The sequence below is a fragment of the Ailuropoda melanoleuca genome, chromosome 11, assembly GCF_002007445.2.
Source record: "Ailuropoda melanoleuca isolate Jingjing chromosome 11, ASM200744v2, whole genome shotgun sequence".
NCBI lineage: Eukaryota > Metazoa > Chordata > Mammalia > Carnivora > Ursidae > Ailuropoda > Ailuropoda melanoleuca.
Window position 1 is genome coordinate 71,836,203 of NC_048228.1, and position 20,956 is coordinate 71,857,158.

At 40.7% G+C, this 20,956-nt stretch overlaps 1 protein-coding gene across 8 annotated transcripts in view; it reads left to right on the top strand.

Annotated features, from left to right (window-relative positions):
• CORIN (corin, serine peptidase) overlaps positions 1–20,956 on the top strand; it is a 228,166-nt gene that overhangs the window by 11,245 nt on the left and 195,965 nt on the right. Inside the window, exons 1-2 of one of the 8 annotated variants that reach the window (XM_034671860.1) lie at positions 16,297–16,663; positions 18,835–19,006. The exons of 5 other annotated variants lie outside the window; for them this stretch is intronic. In XM_034671860.1, coding sequence (XP_034527751.1) covers positions 18,965–19,006 — 42 coding nt within the window. In that variant the 5' untranslated portion in view covers positions 16,297–16,663; positions 18,835–18,964. Of the gene's footprint in view, positions 1–16,296; positions 16,664–18,834; positions 19,007–20,956 lie in introns of those variants that run through there. 2 more of the 8 variants (XM_034671862.1, XM_034671861.1) reach the window with 2 other exon arrangements.

The window sequence follows — 20,956 nt, forward strand, 5'->3', positions numbered from 1 at the left end:
CTCTGTAACAAATAACTACAAATTGCGCGGCTTAACACAACAGAAATTTATTCACTCAAGTCCAAAATCAAAATGTCAGCAGGGCCATGTCCCTTGACGATTCTAAGGAAGAAACCTTCCTTCTCTCTTCCTAGCTTCTGGTGGTTGCTGGCAATCCTTGGCATTCCTTGGCTTGTAACTACATTACTCAAGACTCTGCCTTCATAGTCCTTCTTCCCTGGGTTTCTGTGTTCTTTCCTCTTATTATAAGGACACCAGTCATATTTGATTTAGGGCCCACCCTAATCCAGTAGGCCCTCACCCTAAGTAAGTACAAAGGCAAGACCCTATTTCCAAAAAAGTGTCACATTCTGAGATTCCAGTGGACATGAGTTTTGGGGGACACGATTCAAGCCAGTACAGATGCAGATAAGTAATCCTTTCCCTGCCTGGATTCCCAACCCCCTAGAGGTTGATTTTGTTTCTGGAACTTTGCTAAATCGGCTTTATGCCAAATACAGTCTGCAACGTTTGTTATTTTTACAGACAAATAATCACTGTGCAGGATGGGAGATTATGTCTGCTTTCCACATGGCTGTGGAATATATGGGATGGTTCATGTCTGGCTTGCTGGAACCGCTGCCCCTTCCTGAGCCTGTCCTATTCCCAGCCCTGTCGCCAGCCTCAACTTCTTTCTCTTTGCTCAAATAGAGCCACTGTTGTCCTAGAGCACTGGCTTGTCTGCCTCATCCCTGAGCATTCTGCAGCAGTGTTTGCTCAGCTCTGAGCTCTGCCGAAGGGTGCCCGTAAATTATGTTTTCCGCTCAGCCCGCTGGCAGTTGCCTCCATCATCTCACCTTGCAGCAGCTGTTTGAATATTCCCCTGCGGTACATTTCTGCGTGTCCACGCCAGTGGAGCTGGTGGTGACAAGCGCAATGTCCGTGCTTGATGGGCTGCTTGGAGATGCAGGGTGGTCCTGTCGGTGATCCATCTTGCCATTCAGTATCAGTGCTGAAACCCTGTCCGCAGCTCAGGAGGACACCTGTGGAGAAGGGCCAGGCATCCCACCATGTGGCTTAGGAGTTGGGCAGAAAATATAGGGGTGAGTGGCGAAGAACATTTTGGTGCCACTGGTTGTGTTCAGCCCGGTACCCCTTAGAGCCTTTAGGCTGACAGTGTTTGAAGAGCACCCTTTATTTCCAGCAGTTGGGAAACTTCTAAAGGAAGGTCTTTTTGAGCTGTGAAAGGAAGCTGTGTCAGTCTCTCCAAAGCTGTGAGGTCATTCTGCTGAAGTGTCACAGTGGCATAGTAAAGGTTGATAGAGCCGGGAAATCTTAATTATGAGGAGAGGAAAATCTGTATGAACAGTTCCATGTGAATTTTTCTGGCTAGGGCACCATAATACCCTGAGAGGCTCAGAGTCACGTACCAGACCCAAAGAACTTCAACTTATGAGAATCAGACACACAGCCTGCACAAAAGGAGGGATAGAGTCATCCAGTTGCTCAACAGACATTTCTCTGCCAGGCACAGTACTAGGCTTTGGGGTACACCAGTGGACAAAAACACAACGATTCATGCATGTGTGGAGCTCAGCTTCTAACTGAACACTGAACACAGAGTCAGGAGTGCAGGGAAGAGAGATAATGATTTAAGTAGCATGAGTCACCTTGCCCGTCATTCTCCTTAGTGCCGGGGAGTGAGAGCCCAAAATAAGAGAAGAGAATCCAAGGTTAGTCTCAGAACACCCGTGCCTTTCTAGGTATCCAACTCGAAATCCTCCGTGTGGTCCTGTGTTTAAAGCTTTGTGCCTTCTCGTCCTCTAACCCAAACCAGTTAATTCCTCTAGTACTCAGCTGATGAGCCTGTTCCATCTCGGGAAAACTGACCATGTGGGGTTTATGGACAGAAGTGGTATTGGTCTCCAGTGCGGCACTTTCCTTACGGATTTTCAAGGATTATTTTGACCATACGTGATTTTCCCCTTTGAGTGCGTATTTCAGAGCCTCATCCTGCAAGCAAGGTGCTGCTCCTCTGTAGTGGGGTTTGGAGATCAAAGCTGTATTATTTTGCTTAATCTATTTATCTGTGATCATTCTGAACCATTTTGTCTCAGTTGAGCAAAAACAGAAAATCACAAATGGGAGTTCTAGACTTCATCTGACACTAAGTTGCTTTGAGACTTCACAGAAGTCGGTTAGCCTGTTTGATCCTGGTGTCCTCATAGGTAAAATGAGGTAGTTGGACTAGACATTCTCCAAAGTTTCTAGATCTAAAAGCTGAGGTGTTAATGTGGCAGAGAAAATGAGCAGTGCATCGTACCTTTTTTCCCCCTTTCCCTCCTCCCTTTCTGACGTTTGAGGAGTGCTGCCTGGGGAAGAGGCATCTTAGCAGAACTTAATGTTTGTTTCTCTCTTTGTGGGTCTTTTTGCTGATTCTTCTCATGGTGACCATCTGCCAAAGTGCAGAATTGCCCCTTCGACCCCAAAGAAGAATGATCAGATGAAATCTGATTACCAGAGCCCCGAGTTGTCTAGGGGTACCCTCACCCCTAGAGCCTTTTCTGGCTCTAAGTCAGAGCCAAGCACTTCACCGAAGCATGCAGCTTGTGGGTGGTGGAAAGAATGGGGGTGAGACAGTCCTGGGTGCTGGGGTCTTCCAGTAGATGGCCCAGGATCAAGTTGGGAGCCAGGTACGCCACTGGGTGTAGCTAAGGTGCAGTTTGACACAGGAGAAAACTCATTTTCCTTAAATGGCTAGGTAGCACACACACCCCCTCTGTATTCAGTTAAAAAACAAAAAATAATAAAAAATGTGTTCAGAGTAGCAAAGGAACAGACTTCTTAGGAAGAGAGGGAGAATCGTTGGATCTCTGAAATTTAGGAAGCTTGGTTATAAAATAACTCGGGAAGTCGCGTGAGCCTGATTAAATCGTGAAACCCAAGCCGGGAAATAGGCTCACGCAGCCCTGGGTGCTCGTGCGTGCAGACCTGGGTCATTCAGCTGCTGGTGCCTCTGGCAAGGACATTTCCCTAGGCTCGGTTTCCTTCTCTGAACAATGGGAACAGGATCCCTCCTGAGAGGGTTGTGATTAAGGATTCAATAAAGCCATGCTTTGTGGAGGTGCTTTGTAAAAATGCAAGTTGCTAATTTTTTTTTTTTTTTGGTTACTGTTACTGTTATCTGTCGAGAATTTAGTTGTGTCTGTCCCTAGATAATATCCCTCTTGATTTGAAATCTCAATTCTGTGTAGTCAGTTGCTTTCCCTAGAGAAGGTTGAAAAAAGAAATGTTTTCTATGTCTGAACTCCCTTATGAGTATGACAAAAATAAAGCAATTGAAATTTAAACATCACCCTGGTTCCTTTGTGGCACCATCCCTTAGAAATATAATGTCGGCCACATGTGTGATAGAAAACTGTCTAGTAGCTACATTTGAAAAAGCAAAAAGAAACAGATTGATTTTAATGTATTTTATTGAACTCAGGATTTTATCATTTTAACCTGGAATCCATACAAACATAGGATATATATTACTTTTTTAAAAATAATAAGTCTTCAAATTTCAATACTGTTACAGCACATCCCAATTCAGATGGGTCCCATTTCTATGCTCAATAACCACATATGGCTAGTGTCCACCATATTGGATAGTATGGGCCAAATGGCATATGGTAGGTTGAATAGTGACCCCTCAAATATATCCATGTCCTATTCCCCAGGACCCATGAATGCCCCCTTATATGGCAAAAAGGACTTTGCAGATGTGATTGGTTGAGATTATGAGATGGGGAGAGTATCCTGGATTATCTGGGAGGACCTGGTATAATCCCAATGTCCTTGGGCAGGAGGGTCAGAGTCGGAGGAGGAAACAACGAGATGGCGGGTGTGGAGATTGGAGAGAAGAAGGTCCACCAGCCATGGCCTACAGACAGGCAGCCACTAAAAGCCGGAAAAGGCAAGGAAACAGATTCTCCACTGAGAACCTTCCAAAGGAAGCAGCCTTGATGACACCTTGACTTTGGCCCAGTGAAACTGATTTCAGACTTCTGACCTCCAGAATTATAAGGAAGTAGGTTGTTGTCAGCCATTGTGACAATTTGCTACAGCAGCCATAGGACACTATTTCCTTATTAATAACCTAATGTGAACATCGTTTCTAAGGCCATTTCAAGAAGGTGTTCGCCTGGCTCTGTCATCTTAGACAGAGTTATTGGTTTTATCCCAGCCTGGGCTAAGGGAGTGATGCGCCGTCATTTCTAGGATTGACACAAGTTACAGCCACCTTCCCTGAGCAGTGGGGTCTGTCTGAGTGAGTCAGTTGATGGCAAAACTCAGTTAATGTCATTGTCCTTGAGGATGAACAGTGGAGAGAGGGTACAGTACACAGGAGGGGAAAATGGTTTAGAAAAAGTTATTGGTTCTCTCTACTATCCACTCAGTATTTTCTTCAATCTAAAAATGTGCTGAAAATAATGTCTATTAATTTAAAAAAAATGTATTGCCCTGTGGTTTTGGTAGGGGTAGAGTCTTATTCTCATTCTTTTATCTGTGAATGTTAGTGATTGTGATTGGACCACTAATTCTCAACGTTTAGTGAGCATGAGAATCACCTATCACTGGGTGGGACCCAAAAATTTGCATTTCTAACAAGTTCCAGGGGCTGCAGATGCCACAGGTGGGCGGGGAGGTGTTGGGAGAGTTCCTGGGAATACCTGGCATGCAGGAGGGAGTCCCAGGCCCGGCCTCCATGGGGAGGGTGCGGGCTATTGCTGGGAAGACCCCCAGGCCAGCCTCCCCTCCCCCACCAGCATATACACAGAATCCTCTTCCCACAATAAACTCAGTGGCCTGTTGCTAAGGAACTTGAGAGTGGGCACCTCTCCTCTTGCATGGCTCTTTTGTGTCTCCCACCCTGAGGTCTAAATTAGATGACAATCCTGAGATCCCCAAGTCTCAGCTAAACATACCTCATTTGCCACACAGGCCAGCTGACTTCTCAGATTTCCCAGCTGGAGTGAATCCCCCAGACCTGGGGCTGCCCCAGTGGAAAGGCTATAAACAGAAAATACCAAGTTAAAAATAGCCCTGGGGAGGCCCCTCAAAGCTCTCACACCCAGCTGCCCACTGGAGATGACCAGTTCCGGGCAAGGGGTGGGTGGGAGAATCAAGGCAGGAAGGGCTGAAGAACTTCGGCTGTGTCTGAGTTCATCCTGTGGAGGAGTTAGGGCAAATTTTAGAGGCTAGCTCCCTCTCTCCGGTCTTCGTGGGGGTTTTCTGTGTGTGTGTGTGTGTGTGTGTGTGTGTGTGTGTGTTTTAATGTAAATTGCAGAATTGGTAACTATAGTCCTAAGCTTGGCTAATGGCGATTTTTGTCCTACCATCTTGTCTTCTGCATAGCAATGAAGTTGAGCTTCCCATCCTTTCTGAAACTGAAACAGAGATGAGCTTTTCCAAAGGTGTCCTTGGCGAGAAGGTCAAGTGGTCCCTTGGAAGGACCTGTAAGAGTTGGTTTATGTGCCAGGGTCAACGGTCCGGGTCATCTTGGGGCCACCTCTGATGGTCTGCCTCACTCCTACCTATCTAGCACTCACACTTTTCGCTTGGATTGTTTTGACTTTACCTCCATCAACTGAATGTCAATAAGAGGAACAAAAATGCTCTCTGGATAAAAGATAAATATTCCTAACTAATAATATTCTCCAATCGTTTTGTGTCAGGAACTCCTAAAAGCAGGCAACGCTCTCCCTTTCTTCCTTGAAGAGAGCTTTCCCAACAGGTGAAAAATATCTTCTTTCCAGAAAAATTATTTATTCTCCCTAGTGGAAGTAAGCAAAACTCATGGGATAACTATTGTAATTTTTGTTAAAAAGTTTTTTTAAATTAAAACAAAATTTCTTTAAATTTTTATTTATTTTTTTAATTTTAATTTTTTAAAAAATATTTTATTTATTTATTTGACAGAGAGACAGCCAGTGAGAGAGGGAACACTAGCAAGGGGAGTGGGAGAGGAAGAAGCAGGCCCCCAGTGGAAGAGCCCGACGTGGGGCTTGATCCCAGAACTCGGGGATCACGCCCTGAGCCGAAGGCAGACGCTTAACGACTGAGCCACGTAGGCGTCCCTATTTTTTTAATTTTTAAAAGTGGACCTTTCTTTTTAAAAAGTTTTGTTGCTTCTCTACTCGCATTTCTTAAATACAAAGGAAAAATATGACAAATTATCCAATTTGGCCTTTCCCCCCTTAATAGAGTATTGAATGCTCTGCAGTGTAGCCTGGACATTGTTCTAGTCAGATAGGAAGCGGCGAACGCAGCGCTCCTGTGGTTGTCTGGCTGCTGCAGCATCAAACCTGAAACACACAGTACACACACTCACAACCTCCGGACTTCAAGGTGGGGGAGAAGGCTGAAGGATCCAGAGCTTGTCCTCTTACTCATCTTTTTTATATAAGTGTGAGAAGAGTGGACAAAGGAAGAACGCGATTGTTTTCTATAGATTTCAAACCTTTGTTCAGATCTTCCTATTCTTGCCCCTTGATGAAGAGCCGAGTCCTGAATTTGTTTGCAGAGCAGTGGCCAGGACCTGGCCGTGGAGGGGTGCCCTGTGGGGTGTGTTGGAGCCCAAGTAGGGAAAGGAGGGGTGGGTAGGGTCAGCCTGGGTCTGGGGTCAGAGCTTGTGCGGGATGAAGAAGGCATCCAAGCGTGGGCGCCGCCAAGGCAGGATGTCAGAGCTCAGACAGGGTGAGCCTGGAGCCCCATGCGGAGATGGAGCTGGAGAGACTTGTTGCAGCCTGGAGGACTGACCAAATAATTACACATATTAACAATAAGCCACGTCTCTTGCTATCGGAAAAAGGAGTTAAAGAAAGGCCGAAAGTTAAATCTAGAACCCTGTGTTATGGGATTGGAATTGGAGATACGGATATAAATGTATGTTTCAACATATAAAAATAGATAAATACAGATGTAATGTGTGTGTGTATATGTGGACTAAAGATAAATACATTTCCCCCTGTGGCTCTTGTCTGCTGGAAGACACCGAGAACAGTGATGACCTAAGAGGAGTGTGCACACCCTGTGAGTTCCAAAGGACAGCCTGCTCTAGGTTCTAGATACCGTTTTTTACAAAAAGGAACAAAGGTTTTGGAGAAACGGTTGATTCCAAGGGTGAGGCGAGGAAAGTACAAGATAAGCCTGAAACAGCTTGTTCCAGAAAGCAAGAAAGGGCCCAAGGAATGATGGGTACATGTTAAAAGGACACAGAAGTCAGACCGACTTGGGTCCCACTGGCCAAATGGAGAGCTGTTTAGTGTCAAAATAAGTAATGGTGGTAACAGATGATAAACCATTGAATAAAATAGGAAACCAAGAGTTCATGCACGTTTCAACAAAAGGATAAACTGAAGATTTGAAGGGATAGGATATTTACATAATTTCAATACCTCACCACAAAATACTACTTGATTACACAGATGAGGTGGGGAGGAGGAGAGTAATATTATAGTAGGGAGGCTTGGAAGACACCATGTGATTGATGTGATTGTATCAGTGAAGGAATACATTGATAGGATGCAATGAGAAGAATATAGGATCACTTCTGTGGTATTTCTGCTACAGATGTCTGAATTTAATCCTAAACCATGACTCAACACTCCACAAAATAACTGATCTGTAATTTACAAAAGTGTCAAAGTCATGGAGGTCAAAAGAAAACTGAAGGAGACCAAGGAAACATAAAAACCAAGTGTGATATCCGATTCTAAATTAGACTTTTTTGGTATAAGGGGTATTATTGGGACTATTGGTAAAACCCGAGTGAGTTCTGAGAATTAGATGGTAGCAGTCTATCAGTGTAATTTCCTGGTTTGGATGGTTGTGCTGTAGTTATGTAGGAGAATGTCCTTGTTTGCAGGAAATACCCACTATCATATTCCAGAGTGATAGGGAGCCAGTTGTCAACTTACGAAACGGTTCAGAGAAATAGTTTTTTGTATTGTACTTACGCCTTTTCTGTAAATAGGTGGTGGTTTCAAATTTTTAAAAAGGAGAAAAAAGTAAATACATTTTAATTAATAATTTCAGGAGATTTAAAACTTTATATGTTTGTATCTACACTAAGACTATTTGTTATCATGACAACTTTTTTTTTTGGAAAGCAGTAACAAAAAGTATACTTTTAATACACAATCTTAAATTTCCAAAAGGAGAATTTTTTCCTAAGTACTTCATATGAAAACACGATTATTTGTAATCACTTAGTTCATAATCACAAATTTTAATTGCATTTTGGTGAAGGATAAACATCAATACACCAAGTTTAGGCAATTATTAAACATTTAAAGATATCTTTTTTTAAAAATTAGTTTAGTCTCTTAAATTGGATTCAGAGGTTTGCCTTTTCATAAGCAAATTAGATACATTCAAAACATACTACATATTTAAAAACATTTCTTTTATATGTTTGGTTTTGTCTCAAAATATAGACAACTTTAGCACTGGAAAGAAACTCAGGAGAATTGGCAGATGTTATTCTTTGTGAAATACTATATTATAATTTTTAAAAAATTTCCCTTTCACCTATCTGCCCATCTTCCCACCCACTTCCCCTCTTGCAACCACCAGTTTGTTCTCTGTGTTTAAGTCTGTCTGTTTGCTCATTTATTTTGTTTTTTTTTTGATTCCACGTATAAGTGAAATCAGATGGCATTTGTCTTTTCTGACTTATTTCACTTAGCATAATATCCTCTAGATCATTCATGTTGTCACAAATGGCAAGATCTTATTGTTTTTTATGGTTGACCAGTATTCCACTATTTTTTATCCATTCATCTATTGACAGACACTTGAGTTGCTTCCATACCTTGACTATTGTAAATAATGCTGCAATAAACAGAAAGGTGCATATGTCTTTTCAATTAATATTTCGTTATAATAATGGAATTACTGGATAATATGGTATTTCTGTTTTTAATTTTTTGAGGCATCTCCATACTGTTTTCCACAGGGACAGCACTAATTTATATTCCCACCAGGAGTGCACCAGAGTTCCTTTTTCTTCACGTCCTCACCAACACTTAATTCTTGTCATTTTGATACTGCCCATTCTGACAGGTGTGAAATGATATATCATTACAGTTTTGATTTGCATTTCCCTGATGATTAGTGATGTTGAGCATCTTTTCATGTGTCTTTTAGTCATCTCTATGCCTTCTTTGGAAAAAAATGTCTATTCAGGTCCTCTGCCCATTTTTAAAATTAGACTATTTGGGAGGTTTTTTGGTGTTGAGTTGTATAACTTCTTTATATATTTTGGATATTAATCCCTTATTGGATATATCATTTACAAATATCTTCTCCCGTTCTGTAGGTTGCCTCTTTGTTTTGTTGATAGTTTTCTTGAATATGCAAAAGCTTTTTATTTTTGTGTAGTCCCAGTAGTTCAGTTTTGCTTTTGTTTCCCTTGCCTTAGAAGACATACCTAAAAATGTGTTGCTAAGGCTGATGTCAAAGAGATTATTGCCTTTGTTTTGTTTTAGGAGTTTTATGTTTTCAGGTCTCACAGTTAGGTCTATCATCTATTTTGAGTTCATTTTTGTATATGGTGTAAAACAGTGGTTTAAGAAAGTCCAGTTTCATTCTTTTGCATGTAGCTATCCAATTTTCCCACCACCATTTATTGAAAAGATTTTCCTTAGTGTATATAGATTAATTGACCATGTAAGTGTGGATTTATTTCTGGACTCTCTGCTCTGTTCCATTGATCTAAGTGTCTATATTTGTGCCAGTACCACACTGTTCTGATTACTATTGCTTTGTATTATATCTTGAAATCTGGGATTGGGATACCCCCCAGCTTTGTTCTTTCTCAGTTGCTTTGGCTATTCCAGGTCTTTTGTGATCCCATACAAATTTTAGGGTTATTCTAGTTCTGTGAAAAATGCTCTTGGTATTTTGATAGGGATTGTGTTGAATCTGTAAATTGCTTTAGGGAGTATGGACATTTTAACAATATTAATTCTTCCAATCCATGAGCATAGTATATCTTTATATTTGTGTCATCTTTAATTTATTTCATCAATGTCTTATAGTTTTCAGAGTATAGGTCTTTCACTTCCTTGGTTAAATTTATTCCTAGGTATTTTATCCTTTTTGATATAATCATAAACTGATATTTAAATGTTCTGTTACTTGGGAATACTAACTGTGGAAAGATATCAAAACAAAATTTAAAAATATGATGGATGGGCCAACAAAATTTATATTCTGAAAAGTCATCTTTTTCATCATCAACTTCTTATAATTTTAAGAAATGTTATGTAATTCTTAATACTTTGGACTCTAACCATACATATTAAACAGCACAGATTATGTTATAAATATGTATTAACATATTAAAAACATTTGAAACCATCATTGGAAAGAAATTGGGGAGGTAAATTATTTAATTGTGGGTGAAATAATTCTACTAATTCAGTTTTGAGTGCTAATAAGTAAATATTCATTAGAATTCTTTGTCACTAAAGTATTTTAAGTATTAGACTATTCTCTGTTGTAGTTAAGAATAACATGTTAAGTTTTCATGAAAAAAGTGGAAGTCAGTTTTGTATGTTCACTTTCACTGTACCACAAATTATTTATCCAGTAGTTACTCTCTATAGCACTTAACACAATTATATTAAATGAATATTTGTGTAACTATTTACTCTCTTTCTCCTTTGATAAAACTGTGTGTTCCATGAATACTGTTTTCGGTAGCCACTTGGCTTAGCTGTACAATCTAGAAACCATGGTTTCCAAATTGTTTGTACAATGAACTGTCTACTGGCAGCATTAAGAAGCCAGCATTCAGTAATTTCTCCAGTGCTTGCCTCCATGGGGGCAATCATTTTATTTGTTCTTTGAGATCTTGCACTTCCTCCTCTGTTTGATTTCGTTGGGTTCCAGCCATAAATTACTATCTAATCACCACTAAAACGATCTTCCCCTTTCTAATAACCTCTTTAACAGTAATAGACCTGGGTGCAACTTTGCTATTCTCTATCTAGACCTTCAGAGTCATGTTGCTCAGCTCATTGGCTCAAGTCTCAGCCTTTCTCTTAAGGAAATCTTTCTGCCTCTAGCTTCATTATTTTGTTATTTTGGAAATAAGACTAAAGTATGTTTTTTAAACCGTTCCACAATTCCTTTGACTCCCTGAGTTAAATTGATTTTGTCAAGACAGAGTGTTCAATGCACAGGCTTCTTAAATGGCCTTTTTAGGATTGCATTTATAAAAATTTTATGGAGTTGTGTTCCTGCTTCACCTCAAGAAGATGGAATACAAGGTGACAAAGCTGTCCGTTCTTTTTGTTTGTTTTGAAACAAAATCTGCCCCCTTTCCCTGACAATCCATAAACTAGCCTCTAAAATCTAAAGCCAGGGTCAGAGGTTATTTAATTAACAAATCCAGGGTGGATTAGGACCATGTGATGGAGGATGGCTAAGGTGTTTGAATAAGCCCCGTACACCTGAGGTGTTATTTACCTCCACTTGTTGGTTTCTTTCCAGGACCCTGACTATAGTTTAAAACAACATAATAAGAAATGGAACCTGGGGCAGCCTTTCTTGAATATCTATTCTGAGACTGGCACGAATAGTCAAAACCAGAAGTTCATGTCTACTCCTGGAGAGCCAAAGAATCTTAGCTGCTTTGTAGTTTCCAAGCAGCACATTTTGTTCTGCTCACCTCCATGACTACAAAGGCTTGATCCTTCCTCAGCCTCACTTGAAACCCTAGGCCAAGTTACAGCTATGTAGCATGGGGGCAGAGGCTGCAAAGATTTACATGAACCCCGCTTGGTACAGGTCCACCAAAGCTTAAGTCCTCATGCCCTGTCTGCCCAAGCAATAATCACTCCGTGTGTATTTTTCCCCAAATACTACTCCTTACTCTTCCTCACTATTCATCATTTAATGTAGTAGATGTTAGGTTTTGAAGGACTTAATAAATTATACTTCTCCTCTTTAATTAATGTTGACATTAAGATTCTGTGTCCTTCTCTATGCCAGGTAAGGTGATGGTCACAATTAAAAGACATAATGTTTGATCTCCAAAAGTCTACTGTCCCTCTGTGAAAAAAAGGTATAAACTCTCAGTGTCAGTTAATGCCTATAGAATATGGGAGAAATTTGCTAACCTGGGACTTTGCTTTGCATCCAGGGCATAGAGCTGACCGTGCAGTGTGTGTTCAATAGGTGCCTGCTAGACAGCCCAAATGCTTCTCAACCAGAAACCACAGTACCCCAGGGGGCATTTGGAAATAATGGAGGATGCGTCTTGGGTTACAATGCCTGGGCCTGGGTGGAGGGAGAGTTACTGCTGGCATTACTTAGATGATGGCCAGGAATGCCAAATGTCCTGAAATATGTGTGAGAGTCCCATCAGTGAAAAACTGCCTGCTTAAAATGTCAATTACATTGATTTCCCTTGGCTTTCCTCCTCCCTCAACCAACACACACAAGCTTTGGGACCCAAATGCTCAAGAAATACTGTTGTCCCATCTTGGTGCAAAAGTAAAAGCTCACATATTTTTAAAAACCTAACAGTGTGGCCTGACTGTGCCCTGGTTCACTCCTCCCTTAAGGTTGACTTGTCCTTCCTACATATGTGTGTAACTGTCCTGTCCCCGGGTATTGAAGTCACTCATGAAGTTGTGCATCTCCTGGGAGGTAAGCTGTCAACTCCGGGAGGGCAGGGACTATGTCTTTCTCGTCTTTATATTCCTGTAGCCCAGCTGTGCACAGAATAGGTGCTAAATAAGGCTGAGTGGAATAAGCCAAATTAATGAGATTTTAACATGTGGCATAGACATGTTTTGTCACGGAACACAACACAGAAATTCTGTGTATTTTCCAACTAGAATGTTCATGAAATATGAAGCAAAACAAATGATGAATGTGAAGGTTGGAATTCATCCCTTTGCTCCAGGTATTCAGAAAGAAATTGCTGCTTCATCTAACATATAAAATTCTTACTTGTACTTTTTTTTTTTTTTTTTACTGCAGGATTCCTTTTAGCAGGTAGGTTCAATAGGTTAACTGTTTTCAACATCTGTTTATATTTTACTTTGCATTGAAATGCCTGAAATGGATTGTTGTAGAGCATAAAATCCATTTTGTCTTGTATGCATTCCCTGATTGTTTTCAGCTGTAAGGAGTCAATATTTTAGTTCTTTACTCACTTTGCCAATCTGTTTGAATTTTTAAAAGTCACAACATTTCCATTGTCATAGGATCAGTGAGTCAATTATGTCTCTGAGATTTCCCCACACTCAACAGCTTTCTTAATGCTCCATGAAAAATAGGTTTGGCTCCATTTGACGATATGTTAGGCTCCTCTGGATTTTGCCATAGCATCCTTCGAAATACAGTAACTTATAATTGAGATGTGAAATTTAAAACATTTTAATGAATAAATGTCAAACATTTAATTTCCTGAGAGTTGGATAACCCAGACCTCCTACCTATCCCCCCTCTAGTCGCCATTGTTTCCAAAGAAATACACTGAAACGGCTTTGAGATGCTTAAATATATGCAGAAAGATTTCTGATGTTGTATCTACCTTAAAAGGAATCTTATTACTTGAAGATTTGTGTCTGCCACAAAATGGTAACATTGACGTGTTTGAGATTGGGGGCAAAGTCATCTCACAAAGAAAACCCAGGGCCCTGTTTATCTAGCTGGTCTTAGATGGGGAGTTGCCTGCTGTTTAGTTCTGAGATCATCTTCTGTAACTGAACAAATATGAGCCTCCCACCTTGCTCTGAAGAAAATGAGATTTACCTTAAAAGGGTTTCCTATTGCCTCTGAAGACATCTCCTTCCTGGAATAAAGATTATTATAACTTTCCTCCAGAGACCAAATTGAGCAAACTCCACACAATGTATTGGAGAGAAATAAGGACTCTTAGAGCTTTTTGAACTTGAAAGAGACATTGTTGTTGTTCTTCTTTTTCTTTTCTTTTGCTTTACTAATTTCATCTTATTTTTGGCATATTTGTGGTTGGCGCAAGACACTTATTTTTCACCCCTTGCTCACAGATATGGAAATATGTTTGGGACTCGGTGATGGCTTTATAAGGTCACCTAGATTTTCAGTGGTGGAGACAATATTGTACAAGTTGCCTCTGAAACATTCCAATCTTCCCTCTCATATTTTAGACTTCGGCTAAACAATGCTACCCTCAAAGCAGAAACACTGAAGTGATACGCTGCCTGAGTACTGGATTATTATTATTAGTTTCCCCAACAGGAATAATATTTGTCAGTATTTAGTCTCTGTACTGAGCATCCATTCTGGGATGTGTAAATATGGGACTCGGGGTGGGGGTACTATCTGGTGCTGCTGTTATGTTAATTTTCAAAGGAGAAAATGGGAGCATGGTTGGCTTGCAGAACCATGTGTTCTAGTGTGAACAGAGTAATTTCATTTTGAGAGAGCTCATGAGTTCTTTGAACTTTGTAAGCATCAATTAAATACCATAAAATGGGATGAAAAGACTTACTGAAAACCAGATGCTTGTTCTTCATGCCTCTTGGAACATTAAAAACAAACATCACAACAAAAGACATTTGGGTTTGGCATAATTCACTGATGGATGATTTTGGAGGCATTTTGCTTATTGGTAGAGTGGGAGCTAATATTTGGAGAATTAACAGATGTCTGGTTTGAATGTATCTAAATCACTGGTCCCTTATTCAATAAATCTACTTTTAATTCATACAGGGAATACTTTCATAGTTTCCTGAGAACAGAGAGGAAAGCATCTAGTGCTGGCAGATTTACTTCTTAAATATGGGGTAACAGTTGGCTTGTTTTTGCTCAGTGGATAGATAGTGGGAGTGGGTTGGATTAGCTCTTTCTTTAATACTGAAGAAACAATTCAGGTCACATTTTGGAGTGATGGTTGTACAGGACAATGTTTCAAGCTGAATATCTAGCAGTAAGTGGAAATCTGGTGTCTGAACTTTTTCAAGACTGTGAGTATATTAACATATGATGGTGTAATATCCCCACAGAGTTTAGAGGGAGCTTCTGTGTCCTGCTCAGGCCACACCAGTCAGAGTGCCCTTGTCATCCTTGCAGGCTGTTCTCTGCACCACGGAAGCCGCAGTGTCCAGAATACATTTGCAGTTCATCAGCTTCCTGCCTAGAGCACTAAGGCGCTAAGTTAGTCTCAAACCAACACATAGTTTGGGTTTGGGATGAATTTTTCTTTTGAATTGTTTTTAACATTGTAAGCCAATCTTTTTTGGTAGGACAGATGGTTATTGAATTCTGCCATAATTTTGCATAAAATCCCATCCACTAAAATGTGTGCTGTCATTTTGGTTTAAGAATGTTTTGATATTTGACTTGCTCGTATCATAAACTTCAAAGTAATAAAGGGAATTTTACTACATCTACCAGATCAACATATGAATTAGAATAACCTTTGGGTAGTAATATTGGTACGTAGCTAAAATTCACAGACTGTTGACTAACTGTCCTATGTTAACTAAGTCTACATAATTTCATAATTGTATTTAAGAATATAGCCATTTTGCTATTTAAGAGAATACATTGGGTAGTATCACGTTATGAAGGTAGAATTAACTTTCACATTTCAAAATACTCTGTTAACCTTAAACAGTTTATATATTACCTCAAGTTTGCCTGATCTTTGGTTATAATTTAAACAAATCCTATTTGAAATAAAAATAATCGATGTATCTCCACATCTTGGTGCTGCAGTAGCAAGCTGATAATAGTCTCTTTGAAGACAGTATCTTTGTGTTGTTTTTTTTTAAGATTTTATTTATTGATTTGACAGAGACAGCCAGCGAGAGAGAGAGCACAAGCAGGGGGAGTGGGAGAGGAAGAAGCAGGCTCATAGCGGAGGAGCCTGATGTGGGGCTCGATCCCAGAACGCCGGGATCATGCCCTGAGCCGAAGGGAGATGCTTAACGACTGCACCACCCAGGCGCCCCCCGTAGACAGTATCTTTGGATGAATATTACCACTTTCAGAGCTATTGTAGGCCAAGGATAGCATATGTTTAGCAAAACCTTGGAATGGTCAGGGAACAGGGTTTTTGTTGTTATTGTTAATTAGGTTTTTCATGAATTGAATATCAATTTGAATCTCCTTTCTATTCTGATTTTATACTCTTTTTTTTTTTAAGATTTTATTTATTTATTTATTTATTTATTTTATTTATTTATTTGACAGAGAGAGACAGCCAGCGAGAGAGGGAACACAAGCAGGGGGAGCGGGAGAGGAAGAAGCAGGCTCCCAGCAGAGGAGCCTGATGCGGGGCTCGATCCCAGAACGCCGGGATCATGTCCTGGGCCGAAGGCAGATGCTTAACGAGTGAGCCACCCAGCACCCCTGATTTTTTACTCTTGAGATGATGTTACTCACACTATGCTAAGAAGAATAACATCCACATCTTTGAAAACTGATCCTGAAGGCCAAGACTTGCATTCTCAAGGCAAAATGTTCTACACTATAGGAACTGTAGAAGATGCCACGCTTTTCAGAATTCCAAAACATTTTCTGGCAATATCTTATAAATTTAATTCTTGACAGTTTACGTATTTTCTTACGATTTTTCCATCTCTCTGAAAGACAGAGAATAGAAAACTTATGTATTTAAAGATTCCAGGTAATTAAGGTTTTACTTAATTAGATCAAGGTTTTAAAGGTAATTTTGAAATATGAGCTCCAGAAAGAAATTGAAAAATACTACCGACTGGCCATTTCTAAAATATAGCTCCTATGTCTGGCCACGGTGAGGTAGTAATCCTCTGTTATGCCGGATCTGGCCTGGGAGGAGGCATGGAAGCCTGGAGACTCAGGAGAAAGTCTATTTCTTTTTTTTTTTTTTCTTTTCTTTTTAATAATATGTATTTTTTTTTATTAAATGTTTTTTATTACATTATGTTAGTCACCATGCAGTACATCCCTGGTTTCTCATGTAAAGTGCGATGATTCATTAGTTGCGTATAACACCCAGTACACCATGCAATACATGCCCTCCTTACTACCCATCACCAGCCTGTCCCATTCCCCCACCCCCCTCCCCTCTGAAGCCCTCAGTTTGTTTCTCAGAAAAAGTCTATTTCTTACCCCAGAGGAGCAGTTATACTGAGGGACGTGTGGTTTTGAACCTCTAATGACGAGGGCCATGGAGTCTGGTCCTTCATAGAGTTTGGGGCATCTGGATTCAGTTCTGCATGACTCAGTGGGTAAAAGCTTAGTCTGTTTTCACAGGGACAGAGCTGGTGAGTGGAAAATGTGTTCTAAGAAGTTCTGAAAACCATAGAACTAGGCCAAATTAAAAAAAATATGAGATCTCTGGTCTTTCTACTCAGCTTCAGAAAAAGGAATCGAGTGACTCAGTATTGCTTTGCATTCCGCCTTTTTTGCCAATGACCTTGAATTATTTTTATGACATTATTCACAAAGAACCTTGCGCTCCTCATCCGTAAATGGGTACGGTAATAGCAACCACCTAATAGAGCTGCTTTGAGAATTAAGAGCTATTTCCTATGCAAAATGCTGAGAGGAGTGCCTGGCCCACAGGAAATGCTCAATGCAGTTTTTTTGGTGTATTATTATTTCTGTTATTATCATGACAGTAGTAATTATTCCAACATGGAGCAGCATTTTGGTCCTTGTGTTTCTAAGACTCTTTTGACAGTGGGAGGGCATATTGATTCATTATTTTTTTAAAAGATTTATTTATTTATTTTAGAGAAAGAGAGAGAACGCGCACACTCGGGAGCAAGAGAGAGCCCGTGCATGAGTGGGGGAGGGGCAGCAGGAGAGGGAGAGAGAATCTCAAGCAGACTCCCCATTGAGCACAGAGCCCGATGCACGGGGCTCCATTCCAGGACCCAGTGATCGCGACCTGAGCTGAAATCAAGAGTGGGACGCTCAACTGACTGAGCCACTCAGCTGCGCTGATTCATTATCTTAATACTGTTATAGAGTGCCTAGTAAAGTCAAGGCCCTTTTTGAGTACTAGAGCTACAATGGCAAGCAAAAGCCAACATGGTCCCTGACTTCATGCAGCCTACTGTGTAGCAGGAATAACCAACATAATCTTTTAATCACACACATACATATAAATTGCAACTGGAATAAAGAGCAGAAAGATGAGAACCAATCATGAGTCATGAGTTGATGTAGGAAGAGTAAGTCTTGAGTGACACAGGCTGGTTGAGAGCTGGAGGGGGGCCATTCTAGGCAGAGCGCTTGTGAGGATATGAATGAGTAGCAGAAGGTGGTGGAAGTGTAGAGAGAGAGGCCTTGAGTGGTGTGCAGTGAGCTGAGCATAGGCAGGGCAGACCTAGAAGGGTCTCCAGATCCTGCTCTGGAAAGCAGCGTCAGCATCACCTGGGAGCTGCTAAGGAATGCACGGTCTCAGGCTCCACCCCAGACCTATGGGCTCAGCCTCTCCCCATGTGTTTCACATGTACATTGACATCTGGGAAACATTGTCTTTTATGCCATATTAAGGAAGTTTGTCTTTGTCTCTGAAGTTTCTGGAGGGTTTTAAGCAGAGCCACAATGTGGAGATTAGAAGGGGACAAGTGAGGATGTGGGGAAACCAGGGAGGAGATTGCTAAAGTCCATAGACATGTGGGGTTTCTGATGGGATTGCAAGATGAACTTGTCCAATGATTGCCTGCATTTTAACTAACCTTACTTTTTATTGCTTGCTCCTTACTAACTCTTGATGAAAACATTTGGTTACTACACTGCATTGAGAAATTTTTAATTGAAAATTGAAAAACTGTAATTTACTAAGTTGTAAAATTTTTAATTCAGAATTTATCCTTGTTGAAGACGTATAAAAGGCACTGAGCTTCTGAATAACAGGAGATAATCCACTGTGGCCACACTGAGTTGCTGCTTTTCTGGTCAAAGGCAAACAAACTTGACAGTTACATTATTTATCATGGAAAGCCTTTTAATGGTTTTTATCTCCCTCCCATCAACAGTAAGTATATTAAAAATTGCAAACATTTCTTGGGATATTTTTTTTGAGCTTTAATTGTGAGTAATTTATTCAATTGAGAATGCATGTATTTATTCTGATCCTACCATGTACTAGGCACTGGTTAGTTGCCTATGGGATAAAAATAATTTTCTGGGCACATGATGTGAGGATTTGTTGAATGAACCGAATATGTATCTTTACCTCCTGAGATTGTAGTTTAGTAGTTTTAGTATGTATGTACATAACCATGATCCAAAGTAGAAAGTGCTAAATGCATAGGTCAGCTGAAATTGCTTCACCTGCAAGTGATAGAATATTTAGATTAACAGTGATTTATCAAGAGTTTATTCCTTTCTCATGTGAATGTAATCTGGAAAATAAGCAGTTCAGGGCTGATAGAGAAGATTCACGAATCCATCAGGGAGTCGGGTTCCCTCTTTCTTGCTATTTAGCCACCTTCTGCGTATAGTTTTTACCTCAGAGTCTAAAATGGTTGCTTGAGGGGCACCTAGGTGGCTCAGTCAGTTGAGTGTCTGACTCTTGATTTTGGTTCAGGTCATGATCTCAGGGTCGTGAGATCAAGCCCCTCGTCAGGCTCCATGCTCAGCTGGGAGTCTGCTTAAGGATTCTCTCTCCCTCTGCCCCTCCCCCTGTTTGCATGCTCTCTTTCTTTCTCTCTCTCTCTCTCAAATAAATAAATATATCTTTAAAAAAAATAAAAAAATAAAATGGTTGCTTGAGCTCCAGCCATTACACTCGTATTCCCACAAGTAGGAAAGGGGAAGGACAATACCCTTCTCTTTGAGGACACTTCCTGGAAGTCACATTTACCACTTCTTTTTTTTTTTTTTTTAAAGATTTTATTTATTTATTCGACAGAGAAAGAGACAGCCAGCGAGAGAGGGAACACAAGCAGGGGGAATGGGAGAGGAAGAAGCAGGCTCATAGTGGAGGAGCCTGATGTGGGGCTGGATCCCATAACACCAGAATCACGCCTGAGCCGAAGGTAGACGCTTAACCGCTGTGCCACCCAGGCACCCCACATTTACCCCTTCTATTTTCTTTTTTCTTTTTTTTTTTTTTTTTAAAGATTTTATTTATGTGACAGAGAGACAGCCAGCGAGAGAGGGTACACAAGCAGGGGAGTGGGAGAGGAAGAAGCAGGCTCCCAGCGCAGGAGCCTGATGTGGGACTCGATCCCGGAACGCCGGGATCACGCCCTGAGCCGAAGGCAGACGCTTAATGACTGCGCTACCCAGGCGCCCCAACCCCTTCTATTTTCATCTCATGAGCAAGAACTCAGCCACATGGCCTCACATAGCTGCAAGAGAGGCTGGGAAATGTTGTCTTTATTCTAAGTTGCCATTAAATATCGGCCCAACCAAATTTTAGGATTCTGTTTCTAAGATCAAAGGAAAAGAATAGATGCTAGGAGTTGATCAGTCTCTGCCACTGACCAGAAATTCAGATGAGGCAGAGGGAGATTACTTGTGTCTAGATGCTCAAGGGAGGCTTTCTAATGGGGTTAAATATGCATTACTTCACTAAGGATTCGGACTTAGGCAGATAGATGTGGGAAAATAGTCTAGAACTACTATTTCCAAACTGGAGGCTGAGGTACCCCAAAGCTTCAGGGATGTCCAGAGACTCTGCCAGTTATTTTCAATTTTTGAGGGGAATCCAGTGATACTCAACATTTCTTGTTACCAGATGAAATAGTATGTTGAGGTGGTTCAGTGTCAACATTAGATTGTGCTGTATTCCTGTTGTTGTTGTCCTATCTTCATAAGGCTGGGTTCTTGGTGGTGGTTCTGTAAAAAGTTGTACTATGGAAAAAATCCATGTGGAGCAGGCAATGAATGGTGGTGATTTCCAATCTGATGCCAAGGTTTGAGGTATTGTGCACTGTCCAACAGATGCACATATTATCTTAGTAAGTAACTGTCATTA